The 19,096-nt window shown below is 50.6% G+C and overlaps 1 protein-coding gene across 3 annotated transcripts in view; it reads left to right on the top strand.

Moving 5' to 3' along the window:
• Positions 1–944: 944 nt before the first annotated feature.
• PTCH1 (patched 1) overlaps positions 945–19,096 on the top strand; it is a gene marked incomplete at both ends in the record, with an annotated part of 63,350 nt that continues 45,198 nt past the window's right edge. The window contains 2 exons of one of the 3 annotated variants that reach the window (XM_082656070.1): positions 945–1,136; positions 11,277–11,469. In XM_082656070.1, coding sequence (XP_082512196.1) covers positions 945–1,136; positions 11,277–11,469 — 385 coding nt within the window. Of the gene's footprint in view, positions 1,137–9,439; positions 9,653–11,276; positions 11,470–19,096 lie in introns of those variants that run through there. The other 2 variants (XM_082656072.1, XM_082656071.1) reach the window with 2 other exon arrangements.

Here is a 19,096-nt window from a genome sequence, read left to right as displayed (position 1 = left end):
GTAGATAAAATGGTAAACATTGTAGCAAGGTCTCTCCTGAATAGGACTTTCCATTTAGGGTAAGAGCCTGAGAGCCACAGCACTTCCGTCTAGCCCAATCACCCAAGCTGGCCTCATTTGGGAAGGCAGCGTGGGTGGGAGTGTTTGGGTGGCATACCCCAAAAACCACAGTAATTGTAAGGGAAAAGAGCAAATATCAATTAGTGATTCTTCAGCCAGCTACCAATCTTGGTTTCCAAGGGACTCCACCAAAGTCTCTTCAGAAGAATCAGCTTCCCAGGGACCTCCGACAGAAGCTGCACGAATCCACATACATCTTAGTACATTGAACATTTCCCCCCACCCCTCCCCGGGAGTCTCTTGTTATCTGCCCGGCTCCCCTGGCTCTCTGCCTCCCTGTCAGCCTGTGGGCCTGTCAACCAGAATGCTCCCAGCTTCTCGGGGCTTCCGTGGGAATGCGAGCAGGAAAGGGCTTTGAGAACTGCGGACAGGAAGGTGGTGTTCCTCTGCAGCGCTCTGGGCACCCCACACTTCCCGAAGTGCTGGGGATGCTGAAATGAGCTTCCCTGCTCCCCCAGCACCCCCCACCCGGGGGTTCGGGCAAGTGACTAAATGTCAGCAAATAGCGTGTGTAGGGTGGGGGAGCACTAGATGGGGAAGGCGAGGTGGCGAGCGGAGACCCCCCGCCCGGCGGCCCCCCGCAGACAGGGCCGCGGGGGGCGGGGAGGGGCGGCCGTGGCTCGCAGGAGCTCGCTCGGCGGGGCGCCTCCCAGGAAGGAGGGGAGGGGAGCGCCTGTTTACCCAGGAGGGCTGTGCTGATAGCACGTTCCTTGAGTTTACTTTGCTTTCCTTGAGTTTATTGTAAAGGGGTAAAGTTTTCGGATCTGTCACGTGACCCTGACAGGTCCTGCCTATGGCGCGGCAGACCACCCACGCCGAGGGCCATGGAACTGCTTAATAGAAACAGGCTTGTAATTGTGAGTCCGCGCTGCACTCCGCCGAAAGCCTCCGGCGGCCCAGCGCGCCGGGGTTTTTACACTTTCCGTTCCTTTTGTAAAGACGGAGGAGGAGGAGGAGAAGACGAAGACGAAGAAAAAGACGACGACAGGGAAGACAAAGAGATCCGCGGCGACAAGGCTAGGGGGAGACCAGGGAAGACGGGGAGAAGACGGAGGAGCGGAGGACCAGGAAAGGGGGACACGGGGGAAAAAAGGAATTGATGTGAAATCCAAGCGCAGCGTCCGCGCCATCGGCACCCGCGCTCCGGGCAGGGCTTGACGGCCGGCTATGGTGAGTGCAGCCGTCTTGGCCGCCGCCGCCACCTCGCCCTCGCGCGGCGTGCGCCCCGGGGACGCGGGATTGCGGGGCCGAGGCGCCCCGCGCGGCGGCCGGAGGGCCGGGCGGGCCGGGCGGGCGGCGCGCCGGGGCCGCGGGGCTGGGTGGGCTGCGCCGGCGGGGCGCGGGGGCGCTGGCCCGCGTCTCCCAGCTCGCTCGCTCTCTCGCACGCTCCGGGCCCCCGCCCCCCGAGGCCGGCCCAGCGGGGCGGGGAGGGGGCTGGCTGCGGGGCCCGGCCGGGGAACGGCTCCGAGGGGAATTCTCACGGAGGGGGTCGCCTGGGATCCCATTTTCACGCTTGAAAGGGTCGCCACCTTGGCTTCCGCTCATCAGCCTGGTGGTGGCTACTGACTGCCAGCGGAGGCAGAGCTGGGGATGGAGGGCTGGTGCGGAGAGTGACAGCGCCGGGGGGAGGGTGCGGGCCGAGAGCGCGCGCGCACCCGGCCGAGTTCTCTCGTCTCCCGGGAGCTCGGGGAGGTCTGCCCGAGGGGCTGGGCACATGCTCTCGCACCCACACCCGGTGCTCTCGGCACCCGGGCCGGGACGCTGAATGAGTGGGACGCCTAGGGCTAGGAGAGAAGCACCTTATCAAAACCCGGAGCGCAAACATCCTCCTCCTGGCCGCAGTTGGTGGGAAGAAGAGCCAAAGGGGCTTTCCTGAGTTCAGGAAGGGGCCACGGGTAGGAGCGCTATGTGTTGACCCTTGCACCCACGGAATCGGGCATTCTGGTGCCTGCCAACCATTAAAGAGGTGGGCGGCTAGCCCAATGCTGAGAGGGCTGAGTGTGGCCTGAGGGGAGCCCTGAGGTGGGCCAGACTGATCCAAACCGATTTAGACCCGGTGCCAACACTGGGACCACAGGACTTCCAGAGACTGTACCTTGGGGGGTGACATATAGTATGTCTCTAGGTATTTAAGTTCATGTTAAAAATTACCCCTACTTGGTGGGTGAGCAATGAGTTTTCAGATCTCAATTTCCATCACTTAAGAAGAACCATATGGATTGATGTCTATGGAAGACACCTAGAGACCTCTATTTTCCTAGACATGGGAGAGAAGACCATCTTCCTCCCTTTCTGTTCTTCCTTCCTCCCTAGGGAGGAAAAATATAAAAGAACCAGAGGTAAATCATAAAGACCCACCGTGGGTGGCTCTAAGTATTTAATAATTAGATAACTGAGGTCTTGAACTACTACAATAATCCTTTTTCAGCATTCTGTGTGTTCGATTTTTTTTTTTTTTTTTGGCTCTAGTAGTTCAGCATGCAATTAAATTGCCTCCACAAAGAAAGACAATGCTTTTTGGTATTACCTTTTGTCACTGTCACCTATTATTTCTGGGTGGTACCTCAGGATGAATTATTGCCTCAGGTGCATTGTGAACCCATGTTGTAAAATAAGGGCTTTCAATTGTGAGTTTGTGTGTGTTCCAGTTGTCACCCAGCTTCCTTCCACAAGGCTATAAAACACCTTTGAGTCCAAGATCTTTTTATATTAAAATGTTGAATCGAGGTAGACACCAATGGGCCCATTCTGAATTTGGGGTATTAGCTTCATTTCAAACTCACTGAGAAGTGTATCTAATTCCTGCTTATAATCTTGTCATAATGTAACAAGCTATCGGAATAGGAGTTAGCACCATTTGGAATTATTTGGTGAAAAAAAAAAGGCTGTTTTTTTTTTACAAATTATCTTCAACTTTCTACAGATAGAAAAACTAATGAGGCAAATCAATAGGTATTGAATGGATTAAAATATCTGTCTTCCCTATTTTATCCTCCTCTCTCTCACACACATACATACACACACACACACACACACACACCTTTTATTTTCTCCCGCCTCTGCCACAGTGTATAAAGCCCTATTGAGACGTGTAGGCGTGATGTGTAAACCGGATTAGCAGTATGAAAGAAAGACACACAATAAGCTGGAATTGTTTTACTTCCCTTTCATTTCTCATGCCTATATCTCTAATAAATTTGTTGCTCCAGCAGTGGGTCAAAGGGATCATGTTGCTCAGCTTCTTTTTCATGTAAGACCTGATGGCAGAGATCACGGAAGTGAATGGCGTGCCTTCTGCCAAATGCAGAGCTTGATGTGGATATATTAGATGGGGAGACAGAGACGAGGAGAGAGACGCAGGGAAAAATGTTCAAAGTCTAGGTCTTTCCAGAAATACATCCCTATTGCTTAAGGTCATGTGGCTAAGAAGATATACAGACAAGGGAGGAAATCAATAGAAGGGTCAATGCTGTTCTCTTTCAAGTTCATTGTAGACTGAACGTTTTCTCTGCAGTTGGTGACATTCCCAGCAAAAGAATACCAATAGCTTTGGCACTGCATAAAGTCTAATTCCCTTTTTCAAACTAGTATGTGAACCTGGAGTAATAAATGGGGAGATTTCTGGGACCTTCTCAGGACATCTTCCCTCTACCACCCCCTCCCCCCACCAAGCTCACTGTAAGCTCAAAAAATGCCAGTGCTCCCGGGTTTGTGCTGTAGACCCCTCATTTACTCTTTTGTAGAATTGGGAGCAGCTTCCCATTAAAGGAGATCAGGGGTAATTAGCAGCATTATTTTGACAAGTTGGCTAGAGCTGTTCCCTTTCCTCCAGTTCTGGGGAGGGGGGATAGGGGAGGAAACAGAAGATGGAAGGGAGAAGGGGAGGGGAGTCATGCTTAAGGGGGTTACATTCTGTGACTGCTGAATCATTTTTTTCCCTCCCCCTTTTAGACTCATTTTCTACCATCACCTTTAAGCAAATACAAAAGCTGCCAATGAGAAAATAATAAGGCATTCTTAGGGAGCCAAGAAATGGCTTGAATTGAGTCAACTCTTATCCAAGGTACCTGCTTTGAACTGCTCAGGCTCTGGGCCATCACTCATATCCTGTACCCTGGGCTCTCCATCCATAAATAGAATATTACATCAAATCCCCAATTCCTCTCCCCATCATAGCCTCTCAACAGGAATACTTGTGGCACTTAATGTAATGTTTGCAGTTCTTTGCATTTGTGGAAAAGAGTATTAAACTCCGTAGACAAAATTATAACATGGCTCAAGGGTCAAATTACTAGATATATTTACTCCTTCATTCATTTGTACTCTGCAAATATTAGCTAAATTACATTACATTTTAAAGACCCAATTAGTTGGATCTGGGAAACCAGTGAAAAGTCAAGTCCTATCGTGGTTTTTCATTACTCCACCAAGTGCAGCTCCCACAATTGCTTATCACTGGAATGTCCAAACACAAAGGGCAGATGTTTTATTTCAGTGTCATCATTTGGATAATCAGATGTCATTTCTGAGATGTGTGTGGCGTGGCCACGGCTGTTTGACTATTGGAGCAGAGAAGAGAGAAGATATGAGGGAATCATATTTTAAGAGTTTAAGGAATGTGTTTTGAAACTACACATTCCAATGAAGTCTTGGGTCATGATGGGGAGACCAAAATGACAATTAATGCGTTGAGATGGACTTTACTTGGAAAGGGACAATGGGATACTCAAGAAAGAGGGCCAGCAACTCCTGCTGGTTGAAAAGGCATCAAGCTTCTCACTTGTTGGGTAACTCTCACGGGGGAGCCATGCTGCAGAAAGACCATTAAAGGGACTTTTCCCAGCAGACACCTTCACAGCCCTGGCCCCTCCTGTCAGCCTCATCTCAGGTCTGGAGAATACTAGTTGAAGTTAACAAACCCGGTGTGGCGCAGCGGTCCCCTGCACAGGGCATGCATATTAAAGCCGACAATGCTTACAAATGTAAATAAGGGCAGATTGATTAGGAACAACATTATCACTGGGAATGTCGAACTCACATGCATCAGCAATGAGGCAAATTGGGGGCAGGCTCAGCCCTGACCACCCAAGTCGAGCAGGCTTTTACACTGGCTCCTCTTCCCTTTCTTAAAACGTTACAGAAACAAGGCCAATTAGATCCTCAAAGTAATTCATCTCTGTATGAAAAAAGCAGACCACAGGGGAAGCGGCGGGTGGGGGTGGGGAGATTAAGATAGCGCTTGTTAGAGCCCAGGCTGGGGATTGCGTCCTGGAACCGATGGGTAGAATTTACAGGCCGAGAGCATTGTCTGAAATGCTGAAAAGTTAACCTATCAAACAGCGGGTGAGGGAGCTCAGGGAGCTGAAAACCCCTGAGATCAATGTTCAAAACGTTTAGGAATTAAGTCAAACCCAGGGAAATGAGCCCGAGTGGAAGAGGCTTTGCCATTGAAATGGTGCACATGTAGCAGCGCCAAAACAAGAGGATATGCAGCTGCGTGCGGAGAGTAATAGGGAACCATTATGTGTAAATAGCCTATAATTTCATTTTAGAATTCCATAATCTAAGTAGCTATACTAAAATTGCTATGAATAAAAGATTGGGTGGAAAAACTAATATTTTGGTCTAAAACGTTGTAAAGAATTTTGTACAGACAGAGCACCCTGCCTATAGCTGCATGGTTACCTTCGCTATACAGCACGCCTCAAATATAAAAAGACTGACGTGTCTTTTTAGGGATTCCACCCCCAATCTTTAAAAATTAATTTCCAGCGGCAAAGCACAAAATGGTTTGTCTTGAAACGTCTGTAGAACCTTTCAGTGAGAAAAACCAGAATAAAAAATCACGTTTCCTGATTTATACTATTTACCAAACATAATGAAGACCAGGATATTGCTCAAAGATTAAGCTTGCTCTGTGTCGGGCCCAATATTCCTGCTATATTATTTATTAACCTACTGTCATTTTAAATGCACGCTGCTTGTCTTCCCTTCTGCATTTTCGCAGCCCTTCCCAGAGCCGCGCACAAAATCACGTGCTCCTTCGTAGTTTGAGTTTTGAATTTCCGCGCTGGCCGGGTACTCCGGTCCTCCTCCTGATCTCGTGAACACCCCCAGACACTTCTATTCTCTTTGTCTCTTTATTCTGCAGGACACCCTACCCTGCCCAGGGTACTGCACACGTTTTGCCGGTTTGGGATTCAGAGGGCAGGGCCTCCCAGTGAAACCAGGAAGGAGAAAAAGCTAGAGGGAAGGTGGCGAGGCTGGTAGGGAGGAGAGAGATGGGGGAGAAAAGGGGTGAAAGAGGAAGGAGAAAGGAAAGGGGAGACTGAAAGAAGGAGGCAGGGGTAAGCCGCCGAAGAGAAAGTAAGGCGGCGGGGAGGGCTGGCCGACAGACCCCCTGCGGGAGCCGCGTGGGTCGCCCGGGTGGCCGGCGCGCCCGGCTGCAGTCCCTTTCGGTAGAGGGCAGCTAAATGGTAAGGGACCCGAGCGCTCAGCGATTGGCCGGCCGCGGGGAGGCCGCGCAGGCATTGGGTAACGTAAGGGGGCCGACCGCCTTCAGGAATGTACTACGGCGCGTCCGGCACGTCCGTCCGCGCCGGCGGGGAGTGCGCCTCGCCTGGGCTCCCAGGAGCCAGCGCTGGAGACTTCGAGCCCGCCTGGCGCTAGCCGAGCGCAACGACTTCCCTACCTGCTTGACCAGGGCTGCGCGGGCGTGGGGAGTCCGGAGCTCCGGCGCGCGCGCAAGCGGGCGCACTCGGACACGCGCGCGCGTTAATAGGCCTCCGTGCCCTAGAGCGCGCGCCGGCCGGGCCCTGGGTCACGTGGTCGCACGGGCTCCGCCTTCTCCCCCGCTCCTCCCCCTTTCCCTCCATCTGGGTTTCTTTCTTTCCTTTCCTTTCTTTCTTTTTTTTCAATGAACACACACCGTGTGCATCTTAAAGCCACACTGCCCCATTTCACGGCTTCAGTCAGCTACTTGCTGCCGAGAGTCCCTCTGCAGTTCAACCCAATTTTTAAAAGAGAAGAAAAGGAAAAAAATACTAAAACCAGACAGAATCGAGGGTTTGTGGATCTGGTCCCCATCTCAGGGAGGAACTTAACTTGCAAAAGAAAATTACTCTCAAAAAAAATTTTTTTTACGTAAAAGTCGGAGCTGTGTATACAGTTTAATTTGTCTCTGGCCCCAGGATCCACCTCAGAGTCGCGTGTTTTCTTCTCCAGGGGAAGCGAATCCCCGGCATGTCTCGGTGACACTGGCTGCAGTGTCCGGACAAGTCCTAGCAATCAGCGCACAATTTGTTTCAAATGAATCCAGCATCAAAGCCTTTATTCTCCTTTATGTCACGCTACTATTAAATATAACACGATGCGTACCAGTTTGGGGAGGGAACGTTTAAAACAGACTTTAAATAAATAGGGACTTGTGGTTAATTAAAAGGGGGGGGGTCCAAATGAATCCAAAATAAAACTTTTCTCTTTCTAGAGAAAACATTTCTGTTTCTCCGGGTTGTTAAAAGGATTCTGTTGTTTCTCCTTTACCTATGTCGCATTAAAGATTCAAATAAAAACTCCTCTGCCTCCACGAGACTACTTCGGTGTCTGGATTCCACGTTTATAAAACACTGACTCCTTCAAACCAGGGCTGTGCTGCCGAGGGGTTTTGAGAGGGAAAGGGGCGGGGCGGGGGGGAGCGAACTTTAAGAAAGGTGGCTTTTCCCAATGTCCCTACTTTCCTCTTTAACTTTCCATTTTGTTTATCTTAATGCGAGTCGTTGTTCCCTGCAAGAGCCTAAGTCTTCTCTTTGGTTATAAAAGAAAAGAGAGAAGGGAAAAAAAAAAAATCTGGCACACACTGGCGCACTATCCACCACCCTGTCATTATTGGTGCAGGCCTGGGAATTCAAGCCGGACCTCCCAGTATTTGCTGCAGCTTGAGGCCAAGGTGCCTCTGAAAGGGTTTTCTTTGAGGAATTTCTGAAATTGTTTAAGCGCTTAAAAAAATTACATTTTCCCCCGTGTCCATCGCGAGGCAAATGCTCGTGGGTGTCTGTGTGTGTGCGCGCGCAAAAAGCATCTTACAAAAAGAAGACACTGTTGAAAAGAAAAAGAATAAGAAAGAAAGGGAGGGGGAGCATTCCTTAATGGAAGTATTGCATGCGAGAAGGTTGGCGCTCTCGGAGGCTCCCCCCGAAGCCGGGGATGCACACACTGGGGTTGCCTACCTGGGTGGTCTCTCTACTTTGGTGAGCTGTTGCTAAGCAGCTAATAATAGTCATGTTTGCTGAGTAATTTCTGCCCTCCGCGAGCCAATCATGTTGCAGAAACCCAAGCCATCTGACAGCCCCGGGGGCGGGAGCTCGAGCCTTTTTCTCTTTCGCTCTCTCTCTCCCCCTCCACCCCCTCCCCTCCTCCTCCTCTTTCTCCAAATGGAGAGAGTTCTTTTTTTTCTTCTTCCATCTCATCTATTGAATCAAGGAGCTGCTGCGGCCGCTGCCCGCTGCACACACACAGAGCGGAGTCCCCAGGTCCCGGGAGCGAGAGAGGCGCGCTGCACTGGGGCAGAATGGTCCAGCGGGACAGCGAGGAGCACAAGAAAGCAGAGTCCGGGACCAAGCAGCTACCGAGAACCCAGCAGCCAGAGCCCAAGCAGTCCGAGCAGCAGCTTCAGGAGCCGCCACCGCCAGCAGCAGCTGCCGCAGGAGCAGCGGCGGCGGCGGCGGCTGCCCCGGCCCGGCAGCGCTGAGACCCACCGGGCGCCCACGGACCCCGCGGCGGCGGCTCTGCGCTTACCTTCCGCGGCCGCTCGGGCGACCCGTGAGACGCCGAGAGAGTCAGCGAGGCCGGCGGGAGCGGCGGGGATTTGCTGGCGCTTTCTGCAGTGAAGGGGTCGCGGCGCGGGGCGGGGGACGGGTAGGGGGAGTTGGGGACAGCGAGGAGCGCCGCGCGAGCGCCCGAAGGACAGGCTGGCTCCACGCGCCGGCTCTCGCTCTCCGGAGAACTGGATGTGGGCAGCGGCAGCCGCAGAGACCTCGGGACCCCCGCGCAATGTGGCAATGGAAGGCGCAGGGTCTGACTCCCCGGCAGCGGCCGCGGCCGCAGCGGCAGCAGCGCCCGCAGTGTGAGCAGCAGCAGCGGCGGCGGCAGCAGCAGCAGCAGCAGCAGCAGGTCTGTCAACCGGAGCCCCAGCCCGAACAGCCGGCGGCCAGCAGCGTCCTCGCAAGCCGAGCGCCCAGGCGAGCCAGGAGCCCGCAGCGGCGGCAGGAGCGCGCCGGGCCGCCCGGGAAGCCTCGGTTCCCGCGGCGGCGGCGGCGGCGGCGGCGGCGGCGGCAACATGGCCTCGGCTGGTAACGCTGCCGAGCCCCAGGACCGCGGCGGCGGCGGCAGCTGCAGCGGGACCCCGGGCCGGCCGGCCGGTGGCGGGAGGCGCAGAAGGACCGGGGGGCTGCGCCGCAACGCCGCGCCGGACTGGGACTATCTGCACCGGCCCAGCTACTGCGACGCCGCCTTCGCTCTGGAGCAGATTTCCAAGGTGCATTTCAGACTCTCTCCTCTCCTCCCACTCTCTCTTCCCTCCTCTTCCTCTTTGGGATCGTCCCCGCCACACACACACAAACACACACACACACACATACACACACCCCTTTCCAGGAAAAAAAACCAGACAAGTGGGGATTGAAAAATTCAAACCCTCCCTCCGGTCCTGGGAGGAAAGGGCTGTCTGAAGTCCGCAGGGGGTGGGGGGTGGAGGGTGTGTGTGTGTGTGTGCGTGTGTGTGTGTGTGTGTGTGCACGCGCCCTCCCCGGCGTGCCTTTTCCGGAGCACTGGAAAGAGGTCCACAGTGGACCACCTCCAGGGCCGCCGCAGCGCGGCACTGCCCTGTGCCCCCTGCTCCTGAGCCCCCTACTCCCGCGCCCCTGCCCCTATTTGCAGCCTAAACCCCTGTAATACTGCCACATTTCTTAACCTCTTGGAGGGGGAGGCGGAGTGGAGCGAGGCGGGGGGGGGAGGGAGCCGAAATAAAGGTGGTTTCCTTTTTTGGCAGCCGGTTTTGCTTTTGTTGAGCATGAAATCTCTGCTCCCTTAAAAATTATCCTCGCAAGAGGGTATCTCCCCTCTTCTTTTCCAGTTTTTGAGCCACTTCTTCTCAGAGCCTGTGGGGAAAGGGAAAGTTGTAAACAAATTGCCACCTTAAATCCGCGGTGCGGGTCTGCCGAGCGGCCGGGTTCATTGTGTTTACGAGGTTCGCTGAAATGTGTGGAATCCGGGGAAGGCGAGCACCCAGACAGGGGCCGGCCGGGGCCGCGGCCAGCGCCGGGGAAACGCCACCGCCGGGAGCAGCCAGCGCCCAGCCAGGACCCCCGCCTGCGTCGGCCCAGGCTCTTCCCCTGTGCATTCTGCTGCTTTTCACGTTTAACCAGAAGGGAAGGGAGAGGAGGGAAAGATCCATGTGGCTGCCCTCTTCCGATCACAAATATTGTCGTAAGTTGCAGATGGCTGCCCCACTTCCTAATTCAGCTCACACGGCGTCTCCCAACGCTATGGAAATACGTCGCGAGTGAGCTCCGGCGCCCACGCTCACCACGTGTATCCCAATTTACTACCACGTCGGGCGGGGGATCAGGATGCGGGAGCCCGCCAAACATTGTTCCCAAAGTGCTCTCGTCCCCCAGCCTCTGTCCTCGCCGGAGCACCCCGAGAAGGGTGAAGGCTGGGGCAGGACATGCAGGGAAGGGCGCCGTGGTTTGCTGGTTCTTAAACATTGGGCTCCATCGCGGGGTTTACGCAGACCCTCCCTTCCCAGGTTGGTGTGAATATTGCCTGTGTTGAATGGTGTCTCTCCTCTTTGCCTCGGCTTCCCCTTGTTCTTGCAGCCCCTCCTCCCAGACCTCCAAGTCACACTCGGGGATGCTACGAAGGCCGCGCGTGGGGGCGCCCCTGCTGTGACCAAGGTGCAGCTGCCACGCTGCAGCCTGACTTTGATTTAAGACCAGGCCCCCCCACGCCGCTCGTGTTTCCTTGGGCCGACCTGGGGTCCAGCCCAAAGGGCACCCCTCACGGCTGTCGCGGGATGCCGGGCGGGTGCGCGGAAGCTGGCGTGGGCGCGCGGGCCGCGACTCCCCGGCGCTCACTCCTCCTTTCTGCTTCATCCTCAGGGGAAAGCTACTGGCCGGAAAGCGCCGCTGTGGCTGAGAGCGAAGTTTCAGAGACTCCTATTTAAACTGGGTTGTTACATTCAAAAAAACTGCGGCAAGTTCTTGGTTGTAGGCCTCCTCATATTTGGGGCCTTCGCTGTGGGATTAAAGGCAGCTAATCTCGAGACCAACGTGGAGGAGCTGTGGGTGGAAGGTAAGAGATCCAGCGTCCGCCGCAGCGCCCTCTCGTCCCACACCCCGGGCCCCCTGCCCTTCCTTCCAATTGATGAAGATATTTGCCAGCATACACCTAGATCCTTTCTGTGAAGAGCGAAAACCCCCTGCCCGCAACAGGGGGAATTGTTTATTGTTTGGGCGCCTGGCCGGGAGCCAGGCCCGCCCGACAAAGGCCGCGCTGTAATCTACTCGGGGCGCTGCGCTTTGCGAGGTGTTGTGGGAGAGAGTGGCGAGGGCGGGCCGGCGGGGGCGCGGGGGCCCCTCCGCGGGACAGACCACTCCGCAAGGCCGGGGGGCCCCCAGGTCCCGCCGCCACCGCCGCTCGCTTCCGCCGCGCGCCGAGACGCGGCCAGAGGAAGGCCTCTCGACTCCGGGCTGTACTCCTCGGTTTCCTTCCCTCCCCCACCCCCACCCACCGCGTCCAAAGAGAAAGGAGGGCGGGGGGGGGGGCAGAGAGAGGCCACCCCTCCGGCTGGAGGGAGTGTGCGCGCCCCCGGCGGCCGCGACCGCCGTGCGGAGGGCGGGGGGCGGGCACAGCGCGGGCCTGCGGAGGCGGCGGCGTGTGTGGTCCTGTTTTTGGACAGCTTTCAACTCTTGGGGAAAAAAACATTTGTCTCAAGGTACAAAAAAAGGGGGGGGTGGGGGGAAAGGAGTTGGAAAAAAAGCAGTAAAGCACAGACTAGAACGCTTGTTTGCAAAGTAGATTAATGTTTCCTCGCGGGTGGGGGCTTTTAAAATGGAATTATGCTGGGGGAAGGCTGCGTTTTAGAGGCTGAAAGAATAAATGTGTTTTAAGAAAGCGGGTTTGGAGGGAGGGGCCGCAGGAGCTCTCCTAGGGGTTATGCCAGTCTTTTATCCACATTCCTCAATTTGGGGGTTCTTGAACCCTTTTTTTAAGTGGTTGTAAATTTAAAATAGATCACACCTCCCACCCCTGACACCCCAGACGGAAACATTTTACATTTTTTTTTGTCTGGTGACTCTCTTGATTCAGGGGTTTTGTTTTAGAAGCGGTTGTTTTTATTTTCTGTTCGTTGTTTTTTTATTGTTTTTGGAAAGTAACAGAGTTGCTGTTTGGAAACATTTTAACCCCTAAACACTGCTTAGGGATCTCTTACGGTGAGCTGGGAGGGAAGGATTGCCGTAATTATGTAGATATTTCACACCAGAATATCTGAGGCATTCCTAGTGAAAGCTATCTAAGACAGAATTTGGAAGCCTAAGAGTTGCATGCATAATTGCATAATTGATCCCTCTCAATGCTGCTGGAGAACTAACCTTGGAGAATATTTTGTTAATCTTGCCTTGTTTGTGAAGATTCAGCTTTCAGTGTTTTGCAAGAATATGGTGGTGTCTTCCGTTGAGTAGTGACAAAATAATAGTTCAAATAATTAAGACCAGAAAACATTCTTGCCTTAAGAAGCTTGGTAATTAATACAAGTGTTCTTTGGATTGAATCCATGGGGTAATTTACCTCAACTCAGCACCTCATTGTCATTGATAGATAACGAAGGGTTTTAATAAGCACCTGTGATGTCCTAGCTGCAAGTTTACTGAGCATCTATAATGGCCCTAGCACTGTCCAGGCACTGTAAGTGACACTAAAGATGTGAGGCACTCCAAGCGCACAAATTCATGCACTTCACACTACTAGAGTTGAATGTCAGACTTGCACTAAATTTGAGCTCACAATTGCAGTAAGCCATGAAAGTTAAATGGAAAAAGGAAGCAGCTTCCATGGAAGTGGTGAGGCAAATTGGAGCGACCTACAGAGTGGAGGAGGGAGGGAGTTGTAGACAAGAGCTCAGGAAGGGGGTCAAGCAAAGGCCCAAGCTTGAGTGGACAGCCGGCAGTGGGAGATCCCCAGTGTGGCAGGGATAGGGTGCAGTGGCTCCATTGGGCCCTGGGCAGCAGGTTGGGCCCTGGACCGCAGGACTGCAGTTTGGAAACGATGTGATTGACTAGACTGTGGGGAGCTACCACAGGTTCTAAGACAGAGCAGGTGATGAGCAAAGGGGGCTCCCAGCTCTCTCCAAATGTTCACTTTCTGCTACTTGTGCCAACAGATTTGTTGGGTGTCATGATGATGACAAAAGACTGTATCTTGCTGTTTTGAGCAAGACTTTTCAGTAGATTGTTAATAAGTTTAAAGAGAACGAATGTAAAAAAAAAGAGAGCTAATGTAACTTATTTATGTAACATTTTATAAATATTTCTAGAATTAACTATGTTTTTGCATTACACAACTCACGTCAAGTCCCGGGAGGAGAAACCTGCTTATTAGCTTTCTCACTTGGGCTCTAGCTTAGTGACTGAGCGTTGGGGAGTGACACACCTGAGATAAGACTCATTTTGCCTACTTTGGGCCTCTGAGCTATTTTCCTTCCCGTTCTGTTTTGCCAGTTTCAGTGTGGCACACTGGTTCTTTGGCCAAATATTATTTACTCAATACTATCACTTGTTGAGCAGCTACCCTTACCATTTATTATATATTATGACATGCCTTACCACTCAGTAAAGTAGCTATCTATTATTATTTTTATTTTTATAACGTGATAACCTATGTAGCATTTTTAACTTGTAAGTGAATTATTGTCCCATTTTACAAATGAGAAACTATGGATCCTCTATGTCTCCATGTCCACTTTGCCTATTAGTGGCTTAAGTAAACCTGGTCTCCTGTTGCCCCGACCTTGATTTCTCATTCATTCATTCATTAATTGCATGCTAGGTTCTTCCCCTGTAGAAGCAGCGACAGTTTCATAAATGCAAGTGAACCCAACCAGGGAGGCCACCATACCATTTTATAATTTTAATTTAAATTCAGAGTAGAGGTAACAATGAGGAAGTCTTGTTCCTGACATAGTGAGCTTAGTGTTCTTGTTAACAGCAAGTAGTGGAAGCATTTACTTTTCAGAGTAAGAATGCTCTGCTATCCTAGACTTTAGTAGAGTAGAATGAGAAGCAATGTGGAATTTAGGTTCATTGTGTACTTTAACGTCAGATAAATTCTTCATCGCTATCAGCAAAGAAGTCTGTTAGATGGTCTTTTCTTAATAGAGACTGCAGATGTTCTGGACATAAACACGTGTGGTTGCTACACTAAATAAACCAAATGCATAGAGGTTGGATATTTCCTTAGTTAAAAAGCAACAGAAGAAAGGAAAGCATAAGAGATTTTAAGGGGAGAGAATGCTGAGGGACAGTTTGGAAAATGTTATTTCTCCTGTGGGTAAAAAATTGACATACATATACACAAACACAAAGGCAACTGTGTACATCTAGACCCAGATACATTCAGAGGACTTCCACCCACCGGACACACAGACTAGTGGCAGGATGGCAGGGGCACCTTCCAGGACAGCCCTGAGGGACGGTGACTGAGTCAGGACCAGGGCTGGAGAGGTGAGGGTGGTGGGGCATTCCAGGCCAAAGGAACAGCCTGGGCAAAGGCACAGAGGACAGGGGTGTGGCCTCTGGGAGAACTCCCAGTGCTTGCCTTTGGTTGGGGCATCAGGTTTGATGTGGAAAGCCTTGAGGCTTGGAAGGTCCAGATGCATAGCAGGAAGGTCTCTGATGTGTGCAGGGTGTTTGGCTGAGGGGGCTGCCAGCTCTTCCTTTTAGCCATTCTTTGCCTGCCTCAAGATTTACACTGGTGTATTTGGCCTCCAGCGCCCTCCCTGGTACCAGAGTGCTTCTCATCCTTTTGGGCATAGAAGGGAAATGCCTTCTTTTTAACCTTGCCCATTTCTCTGTTGGCTTTTCATTTTTGCTTAGCACTTTTATGCTTCTGCCTCACTGAATATCTACCCCCCACTCCAGCCCTCTCTCAGACACAAGTTTATTGTCATGATTCTCCAGTGACAGAATGTTCATTTCTCTTTTTGAGCTTTTTGGTTTTATTCTCAAAGCTTGCCCAGCCCCCAGCCTCCTTTACTGCAAAAACTAACAGCCTTGAAATAAATCCATATTGCCTTGTGTTTGGTTATTAACATCTCTGGAGGCCAGTATCAAGAGGACACAAATTGTGACTGATTGTTTTTTTAAGGGAAATGGTAAGTTTTGTTAAAAAATGCTTGCTTGATGTTTCTAAGTGCTCTCGAGTTTGTAGCTAGAGTTTGTAGTTGCTAACATAACCCTTCGGTGTTCTTGGCTCCAAGTCAGGCAGTTAGAGGAGATAATTGAGCTTTACCATCCTTTTCAGTTTAGAGCAAGGTTTCTCACTATTGACATTTTGGGCTGGGTAATTCTCTGTTGTGGGAGCTGTCCTGTGCATTGTAGGATGTTTAGTAGCATCCCTGGATTCTACCCACTAGATGCCAGTAGCACTCTCCCAGTTGTGACAGCATGTTCTAGTCGTTGTCAAATGTATGGGGGGGGGGCAGTGCAAAATTGCCCCAGTTGAGAACCACTGGTTTAGATAATAGATTTCAATTGGAAGCCCCATGCTGTGCAGATGGAAGGCTTTTATTATGACAGAGTTGTGGCTGCTAAAGCATTGCTATAAATGCAAAAGTTTTATTTTCAAGATAACCCTCCCTCCCCATCCCGGTATTTACTGACCCAGGTAACTAACTTTTTTCATGCAAATAATTTAAATTTTTGATGATTCGTAGAATTACATTACATAGCAAATAAAAACATCACGAAGTTGAGAGAGAGTGGGTGGGGGTAGGCATAGAAGAAAGGAGAAGTGTTATATTCGAATACTTTTTATTCCTTTTCCTTCAGGTAACTTAATTTTGCAGATAGACTTTGGTGCATTTCAAACACAGTAGGCTGAAGGTTTTTAGCATGAACGTGACTTTGTAAAAAGCGATAAAAGACACCACTGGACTTTGTTCATACTGCAGTAACGGCTCCTTTCCGAAGCCCACGTAGGACGTTGGCTCTTTGGTGGTCTAGTTCTCCAGATGTTCCTGTCACACACCGCTTTTCCCCAGGTGCTTGCTCTTATGCAGCAGAACCAAAGAGACAGCGAGGGACTGAGGCATGTCACTCAGACAGGCGGTGCGTGGGCTCTGCTCTTACTGCCCTTTCCAAGGTTATCACCCAGTTTCTGCTTTCTGGGGCTGTCAGTTTGGGGTTTTGGGCATGTCACAAGGGACAAAAAGAATGAAATACAGAAGTTCCTTGCTGCTCCTTGGTTGCCTTGGCACTTTTTAAAGTCAAGAATATGCTTTTTAGATAGGTATTGATTAGATTCTGATAGTGGGCACTTACAGGTGGAAGCAATTGTGGCATATCTTTCATATCTGGAGAAAAATGATAAAAAAATTAATGCCCAACAATAATTGCTTTAAAAATAACAAGTAGCCTCAGATGCCTTCTTCCCAGGGTAGGTGACCCTGTGAATCATCATATCTCTTTGCTGCCTGCCGACAAGTTTAGAAGTCGGGTTGGGTGAGGGGGTGTTTCAGATACACGGAACGCTGCTTGGAGGCTCCAGAAGATGACAGTTTCCAGATGTATGAACCGCTGGATCGGTTTGTTTGCATTATGCGCCACAGCTGATGGCGAGATTAACGCAGGCTGGACAAGCTATGGGAGATTTGTCTGGTTTCCACAATGCCATGTTTATATTTCATTGGGATTTCTCCTTCAAAGTTGACCTCCCTGTGACCCCTGGAGCTCTGTCCACTCGGGCTGAGCTGTAACTTGTCTGCCCTCCTCCTCTTACTGGGGGGGGGGTCACAATTATGATGCAGTGGAAGGGGCCATTTATATGGCTCCCCCCCTCACACACACTTTGTCCATGCCAGCAATCTGCCCAGATTTAGCCCCTGAGGAGCAGTCTATTCAACTGGTTGAGAGGAGGGGGATGTTTTATTTAAAAAAAAATTTTTTTTGGCTTTAAAAACAAGTATGGAAATATTTTAAATTATTTGAAAGGAGACCAGATTTAATAGAAGCCACTTTGCAGAAATACAGTATTTTAACTTAGCACTGTTTTTCTATTAGTATAATACTGTTATCTCCTTTGCTGCTCACCTGTTCCCAGAACCTTTTCTCCATTCTCCTTCCCTCCTCCCTCACCTATATCCCTTTGCTCATCTCCCCTCCTCTCTTCTCTCCCTCTGCCTCCCACCCTTCCTTCTACCCACCTATTCATAAACTGCCCAAATCATTTCCTCGCAGTGGATCTCTGGATTTACTAGTGTGAAATCTGAAATGGTAGTAAATCTGGTTAATCACAAACTGACAGGGAGAAATTAGTAAATGTATTATTTCAAATCAGCTGTAGGAGATTCTAGATGCACAGCTGCCATTTGCATCCTTGGGGTTCGTAGGTTGGTGAGGGTTTGTTTCAAGACCATACTCTTTGATGGGGTCTTATCAGCAGATGTGCTTCCCCTATTGAAGAGTCATGGCATTTTAATGAGCTTTTGACGTAACTTTAGAATCCCTTGACATGTGGACTGTGAAACAAGTCTCGGTCCCCTGTGCTTAATGTACCATATGAAATGTGGAAGAATTGGGCCCCATAGCATTTCTGAGATAGTAAGTGAAACGTGCACCATGACATTCCAGCCCAGGTGTTCCACCTTCAGGCTTTCCCTGGGTGAAACCCACATCAAAACCAAAGGGAACATGGAGCTTAGATCGAGATGGAAGAGGACAGGTTTCCACATCCAAATTTTGGCAGATGCCACAGTATTAGATGGTCCATCCACATGAGAAATGTCAGTTGACGTCCCAGAAAGCAGACAGCTTTGCTCATGAAGGCGTTTCTGGCAGTCCAGGAGGAAGGACGCTCCTTGGGATTTTCTCAGTGGAAACCTCCCTTGACTACAGAGACATCATCAGGGCCACCAAAATATAAACACTTTTTTTACTCTTTGCTTCCAAACTCTGAATTTAGGTGCTTTATGGTAATACTTCTTAGATTTTTTTTTTCCCTCTTAAACTGGATTTAGGATTGTTTCCTTTACACTGCAATATCTCAGTTTTTCTACATGTATCTTTAAGTTTGACAGAAGAAATAAGCCTTTCAAATCATTAGAATGCTGCCATTGAGAAACTGCTTGACCATCGTGGAGATTTGGGGAGTCGTATGTACAGAAATATGCATCCTGTCCTCAGTTCCTTCAGGACTGTGACCATTTTGTTGTATTGGGGGTTTAGAGCATAGTTGGAAAAACAGCTGTCATGTGTTAAGGAAACTGTATTGTTGGTGGGCAGTCAGGTACCTGCTAATGAGTGACAAGTGTGTTGTTGGAGAGGTTTCTAATGTGGCGGCAGGGCCTTATTACCAATCCAGAAACCCAGGTGTGAGTTGGCCCAAATAATCCACACTGCCTGTGGGTCCCAAAACTGCCTATGAAGGCAAGGCTAGTGAGAAGCAAGCCTCCGTACCGCGGCACAAGCTTTATTTATTAGAGTTAAAATAAATGAAAAACAGTAGACGTCCCCAATTCATCAACCAGGATCGTCTTCAGTTATTGATGAAACATGTATGAAAGTAAGCAAAAGGAACTGGAAGTGGGCTTTGTTAAGTACATATGCACGATTTTTTCCCCTTAAATCATTGCTTAAGGGCTTCTGGCCCCTAGCTCAGGAATCCTGCCCAAAAATGCCAGATGTATTACACAGTCAAGTACTGC

Source organism: Grampus griseus (assembly GCF_964374135.1).
Source record: "Grampus griseus genome assembly, chromosome: 6".
Lineage (NCBI taxonomy): Eukaryota > Metazoa > Chordata > Mammalia > Artiodactyla > Delphinidae > Grampus > Grampus griseus.
This window is presented reverse-complemented; position numbering and strand designations above follow the sequence as displayed.